Below are 12,767 nucleotides of genomic sequence, written 5' to 3'. Positions count from 1 at the left end.
TGAGCATTACAAGAACTAATGAATACTCGTACGCGTATGCGATACATATTATATCGCATGGTGCAGCAAGTAACGATTGTTACTCACTTTCGTAAAATATCGATAGTAGCATCGATAGGGTTTGACAGCTCGAATCTCTACCCCCCCACACCACTCCGATGAATACTTTATAGAAAAAAAGTCTCATCTGCAGCAGGATAAACGCTGATAAGAGGGCAATTTGTTTATTTTCACGTCAGTTAAAATAAAATTCGCTGCCCAAAGAGAAAGCACTAGAACGACGGCAAGACAAGCAATTATTCTAACATTAGCGACAATCCCTGAATACCGCTCGGTCGTGGCGGCGACAACAACAACAACAACAACCAAAGCCAAAAAGCAAAATACACAATTTGGCCCAAAGTGGTGGCTGCGACAGGATGTGGGACTCGTCAATGTTTCTGAGCACATTGACGCCAAAGTTTTATGTAGCGCTCACAGGCACCTCGAGCTTAATATCGGGCCTCATACTTATTTTCGAATGGTGGTATTTTCGCAAATACGGCACCTCATTTATTGGTGAGTTTTGCTCTTGTTGGCAATTTCGAGATTTTACCCCCCCAATTGTCAAATTTGCAGAACAAGTATCGATCAATCACATTAGCCCCTGGATCAATGGAAACGATGCACAATCAGACAATGGCAGCGGCAGCAGCACCAGCAGCGGCTCCAGCAGCAGCAGCAGTGGCGGTGGGAACGGGGGTGGTGGCGGGAACGGTGCAGGCGGGGGCGGCAATTCGACCACCTCAACCGGAACACCCGAATGTAAGGTATGGCGCAATCCGTTGAATCTGTTTCGTGGCGCCGAATACCAACGCTTCTTCTGGGCAACCAGCAAAGAGCCGCTCACCTATTACGATATGAACCTGAGTGCCCAGGACCATCAGACGTTCTTCACCTGTGAGGGTGATGCACGCAAGGAGGAGTATGAAATAATGCAGACAGCGTGGCGTGAACGCAATCCCATGCAACGCATCAAATCCGCACACAATGCGCTCGAGATCAATGCCGAATGCGCACCGGCATATATACTGCTCGCCGAGGAGGAGGCCATGACCATAGTGGAGGCCGAGAAAATACTCAAGACGGCGCTGAAGGTGGCCGAAATTAATTACCGCAAATCGCAGGCAACCCAGCACCAGGGCGCCATAGCCGACGGGGTGCATCGGCGCGACACAAATGTCCTGATCTACATTAAACGCCGCCTGGCCATGTGCGCCCGAAAGCTGGGCAAGCTCAAGGAGGCGGCCAAAATGTTTCGCGATCTCACCAAGGAGATACCATCGATAATGAGCGTGCTAAACATACACGAGAATCTCATCGAAACGCTGCTGGAGATGCAGGCCTACGCCGATTGCCATGCAATACTGGCCAAATACGATGACATCTCGCTGCCGAAATCGGCGACCATTTGTTATACGGCCGCGCTGCTCAAGGCACGCGCCGTCGCTGACAAATTCTCACCGGACATTGCATCGAAGCGTGGCCTAAGTCCGGCCGAGATGAGCGCCGTTGAGGCCATACATCGGGCTGTTGAATTCAATCCGCATGTGCCCAAATATTTACTGGAAACAAAGCCCTTAATTCTGCCGCCAGAGCATATACTGAAGCGTGGCGATTCTGAGGCCTTGGCCTATGCATTCTTCCATTTAAAGCACTGGAAACAGGTCGAGGGTGCACTGAATCTCCTGCACTGCACTTGGGAGGGCACATTCCGTATGCTGCCATATCCGTTAGAGCGCGGACATCTCTTCTATCCATATCCGACGTGCACCGAGTGCGCCGATCGTGAACTTCTGCCGGCCTTTCATGAGGTCTCCGTCTATCCGAAAAAGGAGTTGCCCTTCTTTATACTCTTCACGGCGGGCCTGTGCTCGTTCACCGCCCTACTGGCCCTGCTCACGCATCAATATCCGGAGCCCATGGGCCTGCTGGCACAGACCGTACTTACCTGGATATTGTATCCGATACAGTTGCTCAAGGAGCGCATCGAGGCATTCTGGCCGTGCAATTTGCTGCAGCAATTGTCGCGTGTCTAAAATATAGCTAACCGAAACGACGCCAACGCACACAACATGCACACCCACACACACACACACGTACACACACACGCACACCCATACACCGAACTAAGATCAGGCATACGACGGGATGCTCTCAATGCATCTCAAGAGAAGAAAACCAACCCAAGCTACAAAAGAGAACTCATACAAAAACATGCAAACATATACATACCTATATATATATACACACATATATATATATATATATATACATATATTTTGGATCTTTGTCTGTGTTTCGTGAAATAATAAAAGAAAAGCAAGTATAAACAATTTTCCAATTTAAATTGAGACAAACAAACAAAATTCAATTCAATTATTTCGCTGATTTGTTCCTATAGTTATAGTTAATGAGCTAGATCGGTCCGATCGTTCGAGAATATCGTAAGAAGTAATTCATTAATTGCCACTAATTGATGTGTTTTTGTGTGTGTTTCAGCTTGGCGCTCATGTATTTTGCTTTTAAGTTTTATTTAAATACGATTAGTTTATGTACGACAAATATATACGAAATTGATAAATTCAATATTTATTTCAAATTTATCTTGTGTTGTTTATGTTTTCTACTTTGTGCCTCGTCTCTAAAGCGCCCATTTAAAAAGCAGACAAATTCCTTTAAAATATTGTTAAATTTCCCTAAAGCAGCGCGATTCAAGATTGTTCTCATGAAATTCATCACAGCCTCCACCCATCAATTACTTCTTATCTTATCATAACTCACCTGCTGTTGAACTTTATCAGACTTGTCGCACTCACCTGATCCACCAATGCGCGCGTCGATGCCATCAGCCGAGCTGGAATAGGCCGAGCCGGGATAGGCCGAGCCTGTATTGGCTGCGAGTACTTTAGCATCCAGGTTATGCGCAACTCTGTGCCCTTTCCGTTTGAGTTACAGTTGGAAATCTCGCTTTCCTCATTTAATCTTGCTGCGGCTGCTGATCTCGCAGAGTTAGATGAGCACTTTGGAGCGTGAATCGCCATTGGTTGCTGGGAATATCTCGCACTTATCGCCTAGCTATCCTATTATTGCTCGTCTCACTGATAATGCGCCTCACTTGGTCGGGTAAATTAAAAGGTAAGGTAACTCGGTTTTACTCGATCCCTTTGGATTATGATGTGGCGTACTCCGATTGATGTGATTGACATCCTTTTACTTATCTAATCGTTGTTCGTTGTGATGATGATTTTTGTCGAGCGTTCAGAAATTGTTTGCTTTGATGTTTTATTGTTAACAAACAGATTATCAATAAGAAAAATAGAAAATTGATATTTTGAGTATGATTGTTGTTTGTGCACTTTGTGACGCGTTTCTTAAATTCCAATTTGTAAAGCACATATATCCAATTTATAAATCACATATTTTATAGTAGCCACCGCATTCTTTGCATTTTGTTAGCATTCCCCTAAAACGATTCGGGTTTAGTGACAAATAGTATTCCTTGACAGCTATCAATATGTCGGAAAACATATGCGATAGCTGCATTACGCTAAGCCCCGAATATTTATCCAAAATATGTGTACCAATTCTATATAGCACCGATTCTGAGCTAAGATAGAACTGCAGCTGCTCATGTAGCTCCTCCCAAAGATTGTCCATGAATATTTCTGTCATATTCAGTGCGAAACGCATCACATCCTCTGGCAAGTTGTCAGCCAAGGAGAGCAGCGTCGTTTCGAAACTCTCAGCATTGACGATATGCTCAAAAATGGATGCACCAAATTTGGAGAGCACCAATGATACACCGTTAATCATAAGGCTGCTGAGCCTTAGCACATTGACGCCTTCAGCATAGTTTCTGTTCGTCATATCCGTCTGATCCACCAAAGTGGGGTTCGGTGACAGTAGCCGAGCTGGTGCCGTAAACCGTTTGCCATTGTTGCCGCCCACATTATAGCTCTCCGGTATTGGCTGCGTCACCTGACCAAGCACATCGGGACCCACTTTGTGCTGCAAGCTGGCACGCAACTCGGCTCCGCTAGTTTTGACCTGATCGTTCAACACTATGCCATTTCCATTTGAGTCAAAGGTGGCACGTATGCCTTTCTCATTCAATTGCCTGTTGATCTTGTAAAGATCATTGAACTCCTGCCGTGAAGGCATTTCATTCACATTGCGTATGATATCCAGCTTGCCTCTGGTGGCACCCCTAGTGCGTATCGTCTCCTTGGATATCTTGTCGAACATGCGTCTGCAAAAAACATGCAATAACAAGTCGTAAAACAAGAACGAAAAGTTTCTTTTCGGCTGGCCGAAAATAAAATACCCTTGCAGACGTGAATCCCATCTAAAGTACATTTATATTACTTATTTCCTATGGCACACAGACGGACATGGCAAATTTATAGAAGGCTAGATAAGCACTAGTTTAGATAGTTTACCGTTGTCGATTGCTCAGAGTCTCGCGATAAGTGCCTATTTTGCTATTGGTAGTCTCGCTGATAATGGTCGATGCCAGTTTAAAATTGTAGACGCTGTGGGTGAACAGCACCAGCGAGGCGGAGAGCTGCAGTGCATCCATGGCAGAAATATCGTCACCATCCTGGTATTTCTGCAAGAGTCTTTTATGTAACCGGGCAGCTTATTTAAACAATAATAGATATTACCAAAAACAATTCAACAACGCCGTTAACCACACCCGTGCCAGATACCATAATGGTGGTGATGTTCATGCCATTGACAGTCAGCTGGGTAATCTGTTAAGTAAATCTGAATTAGTCTAGTTTTGGGCTATGCCTTTGGTCTACACTTACGGCGCCCACTTCCCGACCAGCGCTTGTGGCCACTGTCATGGCACTTGTAGCTCCTGCTGCACCAAGTCCGACAGCGCCGGCAATCACGCCCAGCCAATGATTGCGCGCCGTGCGATCTGTTACACTGATTGACTGATTGTGAATGCTGCGATCGGCCAGCTGTGCGCCAGAGCGAGCCGTTGCATAGCCGGCACAGCCCAGCCCGACGGCACCAGCCACAGCCATAACGGGCGCGGCGACAGGCAGCGTTAGGACCGCCGCAATTGGCACACAAGCCGCTCCCAATCCACCAATTGCCGTGGTCACATCGAGTACGCCAAGAACTTTGCGCTTTGCTGACGCTGCCGGCGTACTGCATGTTTCCAGGTTCACAATGTTTCCATCCAGAGTGTAAACGCCTCGGCTTGGTGCAACCATAATGCCCGCCGGCAACTCATTGTTGGACAAATACGCCTTCCAGTTCTGATACACACGACCCTTCTCATCCACGAAGATCATGCAGCAATCGAGGCTGTTGTATCCATTGCGGTCAGCTGCAAGCAGAGACTTTACCAAAACACATAGATCTATTTAGAGGGGAAACTTACAAACGCAACGACGTGCCCGGAACACTGGATGGCAGGACCAACATTTGGAGTACTCTGCAAATTTCAGATCGGTTGTATCGGTCGCAACCATCACATAGAAGATCGATGTAAGCGATTGGCGATTGGTGTATTTACCTGAATGAATCACATAGATTGAATCAATTGATCTAGAGCCTATGACTTTACAATATTTACTTACGCTGCTCCCAAATGCTATTGAACAATGTCTCCCGCATATGTTCATTTGCCCGACATTGTTTTTCCAATTTCTTTTTAGCATCATCTGCCAGATTCGTTGCTATTTTAGGATCGGGTATTATGTTCTTGATTTTTTTCTTCAAAATATCGGCTTGCTCGTGCGATAAGCTTTAATTACATACATTTCATGATTAACAGACATTGATATGCATTAAAATAAATAACTAAGGCGCACTACTCACAGGTCCCAAATAGTTTCATTGAAATATCCAAGGGATGCAGCAAAAGACTGTTGCACCTCGCGTATAGTTTGTTGGTTTTCATTATTATCGTTAGCTGCTACCAAGGCTCCTTGTTGGTTTTTGTTAGCTACTGCCATTTTCTTTTATTACTTATTACCACGCAACTTCTGGACTGCGAATGGCACATTTTGTGTGAAATACCAGCTTATATTTGTGCGATCGCGTCACTTAGCTAGTGATTCAATTGCTAGCGATGGCAAACTAATCAAAACGTGTTAACGATACTGCGCAACATTGTAATTCGCTGCATATCGATATTAATAGGACAGCGATAGTTGATTGTAGCTATCGATTAAGTGGAATCTAAGCATCCGTTATGCTTACTTGACCATATATTTAAATAAAATTAAAATTAAATCAATAGTTAGATTAATTTAATAAATCGTCTGCATTTGCATATTATCACATATATATGCATTATTTAGCTTTCTTCAGCATTAAATCCGGCAAACACATTTACATTTTCATACATACGATTTCCAGACCGGTTTTGCGTACCAAAAGAACACGAAGTGTGTGCTTATTTTCGTTTTGGCTTTCATTGGCATTGTGACGTTGAACTTGGCAATCTGTTTTGGCATCCTCAACGACACTGACTGTAGGTCCCCAACGGATGACTAACTCATTGACATACCCAAATTTCCCATTCCCGTGAATTTTATATTTTCACATAGAGCTGCAACGCCATAACACGCAAACTGCGTGCATTATACACACATTTATTCTGCGAAAGCAATTACATATACATATACATGTATGTTAGCATTTCTTTGGCGACATGCAATTAGCGTGTTAATGTGCGCCGCCGACTCTTTAAATTAGAGAGGGAGAGAGAGAGCGAGAGAGCTTTTTTCTTTGAGTGTGTTTCAGGCTGTTATTTAACTGGACATTCAAAAGCAACAACATACAAGAGAAAGAGAGTGAGAGAGAGCGAGAGAGTTAGGCAGCGCGATTTCATCTTGGTTTGAGATCTGCGTCTGGGTCTGGGTCCGTTAGTTGGGGCCAGTTGTTCGGCCAATAGCGTGCCAGGCGGTTGAGTTTCGCGCACGAATTTTCGTTTGAAGAGATATTATCAAATAAATTCTGATAGATACACGACAGCATAACGGATCAAGCGCAAACAAAGAAAAAGCATTTTTTTATTCTTTATTTTGCCCTGGCAACGCATTAAAATTCATTTCAGACTCAATTAAACGCGTTGATTAATTGTAAAATTGTAAAATGAGCAACTCACAGCATATTACGCTCGACATGGACAAGGTGTCCACGGACAAAACTCCAGCGAAAAATCAAGTAAGTTTTTGCGATCATAAATCTACATGCGAGCAAAACAAACTAAGAGGTTCTCGTCGGGAGCGCCCGACTAGGGAATACCCTGAACACTCTTATTCCAACACCAAATTGGTGGGCTTTATAAGTTGCGTTATTAACTTGATTTATAGCTTTGCGGTGTTAGCGGGGAGGTGGCGATAGGCATAAAATGAAAGATACTTTATATATATATAATATTCTAGAAGTAACATATCAAGTTTGGTGACTCTAGCTCTTAATATTCACACAAGTTGCTCAAAAAACAGTATTTCGATATCGATTTTCATCGATAGCTTGGAAACGGAGTAAGTTATCGATTATCGGATACAAACTCGATCTGCGCGCGCACTAGGAGGACCTACAGCTAAAGTGTCTAGCTCTTATGGGTTCTGATATCCTTGCGTTCATACAGACGGACGGACGGACAGACAGACGGACGGATAGACGGACGGACAGACAGACAGACATGGCTAGATCGACTCGGCTATTGATGCTGATCAGGAATATATATGTCGGAGATGCTTCCTTCTACATACACTTGCACAAAACAATATACCCTTTTTACCCATTTTTAAAGGGTATAAACAAATAAAAAAAATAACGTTCAAATTAGCAAAACAAACGTTGCGCGGGAAAAACACGTAAAAATTTGTTTACTTTACGAATAGGCTACTGAAACGTCAATCTCTTTCTTTATTATATACACTAGTTGATAATTGCAATTGTTTCCTTAATCATTCTACTCTGGGAAAGTATTCAACAGACCCGATTAGTCACGGATCTAAGTTGAAAACGTGCCTTGGGATTTTTATGTTCAGCTTTTGCACTACATATACATAACAATAATAAAAGATTATTAATGTAAATGAATTTATCAGCAAACATGACGGAAGCTGTGGTGCATAATAAATATGTTTGCATTTGATTAGCTTTGTTAGAGAAAAGCACACTTGCAGTACTTGATCTAATGAAGGTCATTTTCATTTTTGTTGGCATCAAAAGGTTAATCACATTGAGGCCGTGGATGACATCGATGGACGTAAGGTGCGCATACCTCGAGCAGGTGGGTAAACATTTTGTACATTCATTTAACTCAATATTAATCATAATCTGTGTGTGCGCTTTAATTAAATGTTCTCTAACCAAACTGATTCGTCTATAAACATTTTCACCTGTGCCTGTAACAAACAATTGTGTAAGAACCTGAAACTCACCTGCTCCGTAACTATCTCAACTCATATTTCAATTGCAGTGCCCGAAATCGATGATGATGATGATGAAAATGATGAACGACCATATGCGAATGGCATCAATACCGGCGTGGATGATGGCCTGCTAGGCAATGGAGATGGAGCTGGTAATGGTGGAGCCACAAAGCCCATGCCGAATGGCGGACGTCGTCACAGCGTCGGGTATCCGGGCTATGATGGCACCGGCTTTGTCAACATCAATGGCGTGGAGACGCCCATACCGGATGTGAATGCCTATCAGCATAAGAAGACGCTCGCTCAGGGCATGATGGATCTGGCCCTGCTGTCGGCCAATGCAAATCAGTTGCGTTATGTGCTGGAAACCAGTAATCAGCATCCGTATTTTTATCCCAGCCTATTGTTCATATCGGTGAGCATCATATTCCAGGTAGGTGCCACTCATTTGCATATTGCCAAATTTGCAGTGCACTTATTTATGAGGGTGCGTCTCCTTGCTTAACTTACAGATAGCCGTCGGTGTTGGACTTATATGGAACGGCAGGTTCAATATCAGGAACGAACAGGAAATCTGTCGTGCCAATAAAATTAATAATTACACAGTCATTGGCATATTTATTGTAACAGTTGTGAATGTTTTAATATCAGCCTTTGCTGTGGCAGACCGAGCTCCCGCAACGACAACGTAACCGCACAATTTACGATTAGAACTTTTAGAAATTATATGTTTAGGCAAATACTCACAATTTTTACGAAAGCACTTTTCTCATTTTTATATTGTGATAAATAAATTGAAAGTCATCAAGTTGAGCGGCGTTTGAATTTATGCAATGCGCGCCAATACTTATCGAACTGCCAATCGATAACTTGTGTTTGCAAAAGTGCGATCTCAGCTATTTTGATGACAATATAACAGCTCTGTCTAGCTGAATGAATTTGTTGTTCAGCCCTGGCTGTTGATTTTGGGCCATATTTTGCCGTTGATTTTAGCCGAATTTAACACGCTTATAGCACAATTTTCGTTAGTAATATGGCCAAAATATTAAAAGCGGTAAGTGCCCAACTAGTCAAACCAGTTGGCATCCATCTAGCAATTACATCAAGTGCCTGCCGCGCACTTGTTATTGTTATGTCATCGGCTGTCCGGGCCAAGAATTTGTTAAAAATTGCTCTAATGCTTGCATCCTTACAGTCCACCGGCTTAACCGGTCTGGCCGTGGCCACCAATCCACACCACACACTGAGCGCACTCTACGGCAAGATTCTGCGCGCCGTTGCCAAAATGCCGCAGGAGTCCAGCTATCGCAAATATACCGAGCAGCTGGTCAAGGAGCGCGCCGATGCCGTGGCTCAGGTAGGTTCTCCAGTCGCAGGCTGTTAGCAGATATAATTCCGTTAAACTTTTCTTTTGGCTTGCTGCAGAACAAGGATATTTGTGCACTGGAGCAGGCCGTTGGCTCCGGCCAAGTCGAGGAGCTGATCGTGCAGGCCGAAAACGAATTGACCCTGGCGCGCAAAATGCTCGGCTGGAAGCCGTGGGAGAAACTGGTGCAGCCGGCACCAGCCAGGCAATGGGATTGGCCGCCAGCGCAAATCCTTGAGCCCAAAGTCTAATCAACTAGTTTGTTTTCCATTCGTCTCACACGCTTGAATTCTGTTCAATAAAAACAAAAAGCCCAAACTAAGCTTGTGTTTGTATTGAAGTCGCGTTGCGATAAGCCGAGTCGAACGTTTCGTGTCAATCGCTCAATGTCGTCAGTATATTCTCAACATGCGAGCGCTAAACATCTGTCTGCTGCTGATGCTAATCGTGGCCATAGGCTGTGCTACGGCCGCGCCAGCTGCTCTGCGAGAACGTCGCCAAATCGATCTGACGCTGTCCGCCGAGCACGACGACAAGGATGACGAAACGGAGCTGGCACTGGAGGCGATTGCGGGCTTGTGGAGCAGTCCGGATAGCCGTACCAAGCTGGATGGTTCCGCCCGTGTGGTGCATCGTGTCAATGGAATGCAAACGGGTAACACAAGCTACCAAGCGCGCGTCCATCTGCATCACGATTATAAAACCAATCCATATCAAACGTAATGCCCAATTGCCACAAAACAAAGGTTCGGAGCAGGACTGGCGGCTGGGCGTGCGTGTTGTTTTCAGTTAAGATCAGACGGGAACGGGAACAGCATTATTACAAGATTGCGTGCGCCGATGTCGAGGCACAGTCAATTGATTGATAACTTCTTTGACCTTTTCTTCGACTAAATACATAAATTGTAATTGCAAAAAGTCTGAACTGTTTGCTTTATTGTTCACGCACCGCAGCACATTTTCTGCTTATAGTTAAACAACAACAACAACAACGACGACGACGACGACGACAACGATTCCACAACGTAGCAGTGCGAGGACATATATATGTATATATAATAAATAAAATCGAACAAATAAGTATAAATGCCATTAGTCAATGTTTTCAGGCGGCATCCAAATACCTCCGAGTAGCAGCCGTGGCAGCTCTGCAGCTGCAGCTAATTAAAGTGTACGCCCGATGCCTGCTGCTGTTTGAGCTGCTCGACAACAAAGTCACGGAACTCCATGTAGGCTACATCGATGTCCACATTGTTGATGATCTTGTGAAAGTTACCGGGCGTCAGGCCATAGGCAATCTCCAATTCGGCCGCCTTGAGGCGTTTCTGCAGCGTCTCTGGCGTTTCGCTGTTGCGTTTAAGCAGACGACGCTCCAGTTCGGCGATGGTCGGTGGATTGTTGAAGATCAGTATGGGATTGAGATCGGTTTTCTTGATCTGCTCCACGCCCTTCTGTTCGATGTCCAGTATGCACACACGTCCCTGGCTCTGTATGTCGCGCACAGCCTGTTTGCTGGTGCCGTACATGTTGCCCGTAAATTCGGCCGTTTCAATGAACTCATCATTGGCAATGGCCTGTTCCATGTCCGATCGACTCACAAAATAATAATGTACGCCATGCTGTTCGCCTTCGCGTGGATGGCGCGTTGTGTGCGACACGCTGAAGCCAAATTTGTCCGGAAATTCCGCAAATAGACGCTTTAGCAATGTGCTCTTGCCGGAACCGGAGGGGCCGCAGAGCACAAGTGGACGTGGGCCAGAACCTGCTTGCGACATTAATGTGCTGCTGGTGCCGCTGAACGCGCGATTCACAATGAACAGAAAGCTTATCATATTCGACCCGAAAGCTAACTAGTTTGGCTAAATTAACCCGCAGATGGGGACCTTGCTTAACGACTCGATTGCGCTCTTTATTAGTGATGGTAGCGTGTTCAATGTGGCGGCGCGTTAGTTTTTACGATAAATGCACGCAAGCGATTAATTTGTATATCGCACGCGCTCGATAACAGCTATCGAGTTTGAAATGAAATACAGTTGATTGGTTTAAAAACGGTTTATGCGCATATTCTTAAACTTTTTTTTTTTTTTTCGTTTATATTTAGCATAGATTTTTCAAACACATACACACTGAAACGAATGCTGCTGCTGTTTTTTTTTGTTTTTGTTTTTTTTTTTTTGTATATCGTTATCGGCTGTTATTAATTTGAATTCGAATTACAATGCATTTGAAACTTAGTTAGCTAAAAATAATTATGGATTTCACTTTTCATGTTTACGTTTTTTTTTTTTTATTTTGATCACAATTTGATTTCGCATGCCCAAAATGAATTTTTGGCTTGTGTGTTCCGAATGATTTGCCTGAATATAATCTCTTCATCCTGTTCCTGTTCCTGTTCCCGTTTCCCGTTACCGTTCCACATAATGTTTATAATATTAAGCCTATATATCTGCCGAAAATGTGACTAATTTCGAATTCTATATCAATTATATATCAATGCATTTGCTCGAGATACTACAAAATACGCTAATTTTCAGTCAATATTACGTGCTTCATACTTTTAGCTTGTTCTTCCTTCAATACAATTTTTCCAATCTTTGAAGTTATTCGAAAGGCATTTTTTTGCATGAAAATTTGTGAAACTTGGGTCTTGTCTTGGTATTTCTGGCATGTTAAATATATATATAATTATGGATATTCTTTTATGTACAAATGTTATAGGTTTTGAGCTTTCGATGCATAATGTATGTGGTTCTGTTTTAACGAGTTAAAATCAACTAAATAACAGTACTATCGTGTTGAATGGTGTGGAAGGGTGGGTGTGGAGGGGGGGGGGGGGGGGGGGGGGGGGGTGACTTGCTATTTGTAACATCATAAATTGAGTCTATGTATATTATTTTATGAAATGTTTTATGTTGCGGCAAAGTAAATGTATTGTGCAATTGTTG

General features: G+C 43.7%; 6 protein-coding genes across 8 annotated transcripts; 4 read left to right on the top strand and 2 right to left on the bottom strand.

Annotated features, from left to right (window-relative positions):
* The first annotated feature begins 148 nt into the window (after positions 1-148).
* Positions 149-2,617, top strand: LOC115762912 (protein ST7 homolog). The gene is made up of 2 exons (XM_030705291.1): positions 149-558; positions 619-2,617. The coding sequence occupies exons 1-2, from the start codon at positions 420-422 to the stop codon at positions 2,076-2,078; spliced, it is 1,599 nt and encodes a 532-aa protein (XP_030561151.1). The 5' UTR covers positions 149-419; the 3' UTR covers positions 2,079-2,617.
* Positions 2,618-3,295: 678 nt separating this feature from the next.
* On the bottom strand, positions 3,296-6,136 carry LOC115762911. The gene is made up of 7 exons (XM_030705290.1): positions 5,881-6,136; positions 5,640-5,806; positions 5,441-5,575; positions 4,854-5,386; positions 4,707-4,796; positions 4,482-4,651; positions 3,296-4,291 (listed from the first exon to the last, which is right to left on the bottom strand). Exons 1-7 carry the CDS (start codon positions 6,015-6,017, stop codon positions 3,448-3,450), a joined length of 2,076 nt encoding a protein of 691 aa, XP_030561150.1. The 5' UTR covers positions 6,018-6,136; the 3' UTR covers positions 3,296-3,447.
* Positions 6,137-6,834: 698 nt separating this feature from the next.
* LOC115762913 (ninjurin-1) lies at positions 6,835-9,305 on the top strand. 3 transcript variants are annotated; one of them, XM_030705294.1, is made up of 4 exons: positions 6,835-7,233; positions 8,254-8,314; positions 8,591-8,889; positions 8,969-9,305. In XM_030705294.1, the coding sequence occupies exons 1-4, from the start codon at positions 7,162-7,164 to the stop codon at positions 9,146-9,148; spliced, it is 612 nt and encodes a 203-aa protein (XP_030561154.1). In that variant the 5' UTR covers positions 6,835-7,161; the 3' UTR covers positions 9,149-9,305. The 3 variants fall into 3 exon arrangements, with proteins under 3 accessions (XP_030561154.1, XP_030561152.1, XP_030561153.1); XM_030705292.1 differs by having other exon boundaries at positions 6,839-7,233; positions 8,504-8,889; XM_030705293.1 differs by lacking the exons at positions 6,835-7,233; positions 8,254-8,314 and adding an exon at positions 8,368-8,446 and having other exon boundaries at positions 8,504-8,889.
* A 96-nt stretch (positions 9,306-9,401) lies between these two features.
* Positions 9,402-10,144, top strand: LOC115762916 (NADH dehydrogenase [ubiquinone] 1 alpha subcomplex subunit 5). Its single transcript, XM_030705296.1, has 3 exons — positions 9,402-9,510; positions 9,652-9,813; positions 9,882-10,144. Exons 1-3 carry the CDS (start codon positions 9,490-9,492, stop codon positions 10,071-10,073), a joined length of 375 nt encoding a protein of 124 aa, XP_030561156.1. The 5' UTR covers positions 9,402-9,489; the 3' UTR covers positions 10,074-10,144.
* Positions 10,145-10,213: 69 nt separating this feature from the next.
* On the top strand, positions 10,214-10,651 carry LOC115762917. The gene is made up of 2 exons (XM_030705297.1): positions 10,214-10,477; positions 10,569-10,651. Exons 1-2 carry the CDS (start codon positions 10,231-10,233, stop codon positions 10,613-10,615), a joined length of 294 nt encoding a protein of 97 aa, XP_030561157.1. The 5' UTR covers positions 10,214-10,230; the 3' UTR covers positions 10,616-10,651.
* LOC115762914 (guanylate kinase) lies at positions 10,610-11,717 on the bottom strand. The gene has a single exon (XM_030705295.1). The coding sequence runs from the start codon at positions 11,652-11,654 to the stop codon at positions 10,983-10,985; it is 672 nt and encodes a 223-aa protein (XP_030561155.1). The 5' UTR covers positions 11,655-11,717; the 3' UTR covers positions 10,610-10,982.
* Between the last annotated feature and the right edge of the window lie 1,050 nt (positions 11,718-12,767).

The sequence above is a fragment of the Drosophila novamexicana genome, unplaced genomic scaffold (genome assembly GCF_003285875.2).
Source record: "Drosophila novamexicana strain 15010-1031.04,08,12 unplaced genomic scaffold, DnovRS2.1 tig00000644-arrow-pilon, whole genome shotgun sequence".
NCBI lineage: Eukaryota > Metazoa > Arthropoda > Insecta > Diptera > Drosophilidae > Drosophila > Drosophila novamexicana.
The sequence above is the reverse complement of the archived record's forward strand: the minus strand, read 5'-3'. Positions and strand labels throughout refer to the sequence as shown.

Coding starts and splice junctions, on each gene's coding strand:
- LOC115762912 (XM_030705291.1), top strand. CDS start 420: ATGTGGGACTCGTCAATGTTTCTGAGCACATTGACGCCAAAGTTTTAT. Junction 559..618: donor ATACGGCACCTCATTTATTG/GTGAGTTTTGCT, acceptor TCAAATTTGCAG/AACAAGTATCGATCAATCAC.
- LOC115762911 (XM_030705290.1), bottom strand. CDS start 6,017: ATGGCAGTAGCTAACAAAAACCAACAAGGAGCCTTGGTAGCAGCTAAC. Junction 5,807..5,880: donor AATGAAACTATTTGGGACCT/GTGAGTAGTGCG, acceptor ATGTAATTAAAG/CTTATCGCACGAGCAAGCCG. Junction 5,387..5,440: donor CCGGGCACGTCGTTGCGTTT/GTAAGTTTCCCC, acceptor CTCTGCTTGCAG/CTGACCGCAATGGATACAAC.
- LOC115762913 (XM_030705292.1), top strand. CDS start 7,162: ATGAGCAACTCACAGCATATTACGCTCGACATGGACAAGGTGTCCACG. Junction 7,234..8,253: donor AAACTCCAGCGAAAAATCAA/GTAAGTTTTTGC, acceptor TGGCATCAAAAG/GTTAATCACATTGAGGCCGT. Junction 8,890..8,968: donor CGGTGAGCATCATATTCCAG/GTAGGTGCCACT, acceptor CTTAACTTACAG/ATAGCCGTCGGTGTTGGACT.
- LOC115762916 (XM_030705296.1), top strand. CDS start 9,490: ATGGCCAAAATATTAAAAGCG. Junction 9,511..9,651: donor TGGCCAAAATATTAAAAGCG/GTAAGTGCCCAA, acceptor GCATCCTTACAG/TCCACCGGCTTAACCGGTCT. Junction 9,814..9,881: donor GCGCCGATGCCGTGGCTCAG/GTAGGTTCTCCA, acceptor GGCTTGCTGCAG/AACAAGGATATTTGTGCACT.
- LOC115762917 (XM_030705297.1), top strand. CDS start 10,231: ATGCGAGCGCTAAACATCTGTCTGCTGCTGATGCTAATCGTGGCCATA. Junction 10,478..10,568: donor TGTCAATGGAATGCAAACGG/GTAACACAAGCT, acceptor CACAAAACAAAG/GTTCGGAGCAGGACTGGCGG.
- LOC115762914 (XM_030705295.1), bottom strand. CDS start 11,654: ATGATAAGCTTTCTGTTCATTGTGAATCGCGCGTTCAGCGGCACCAGC.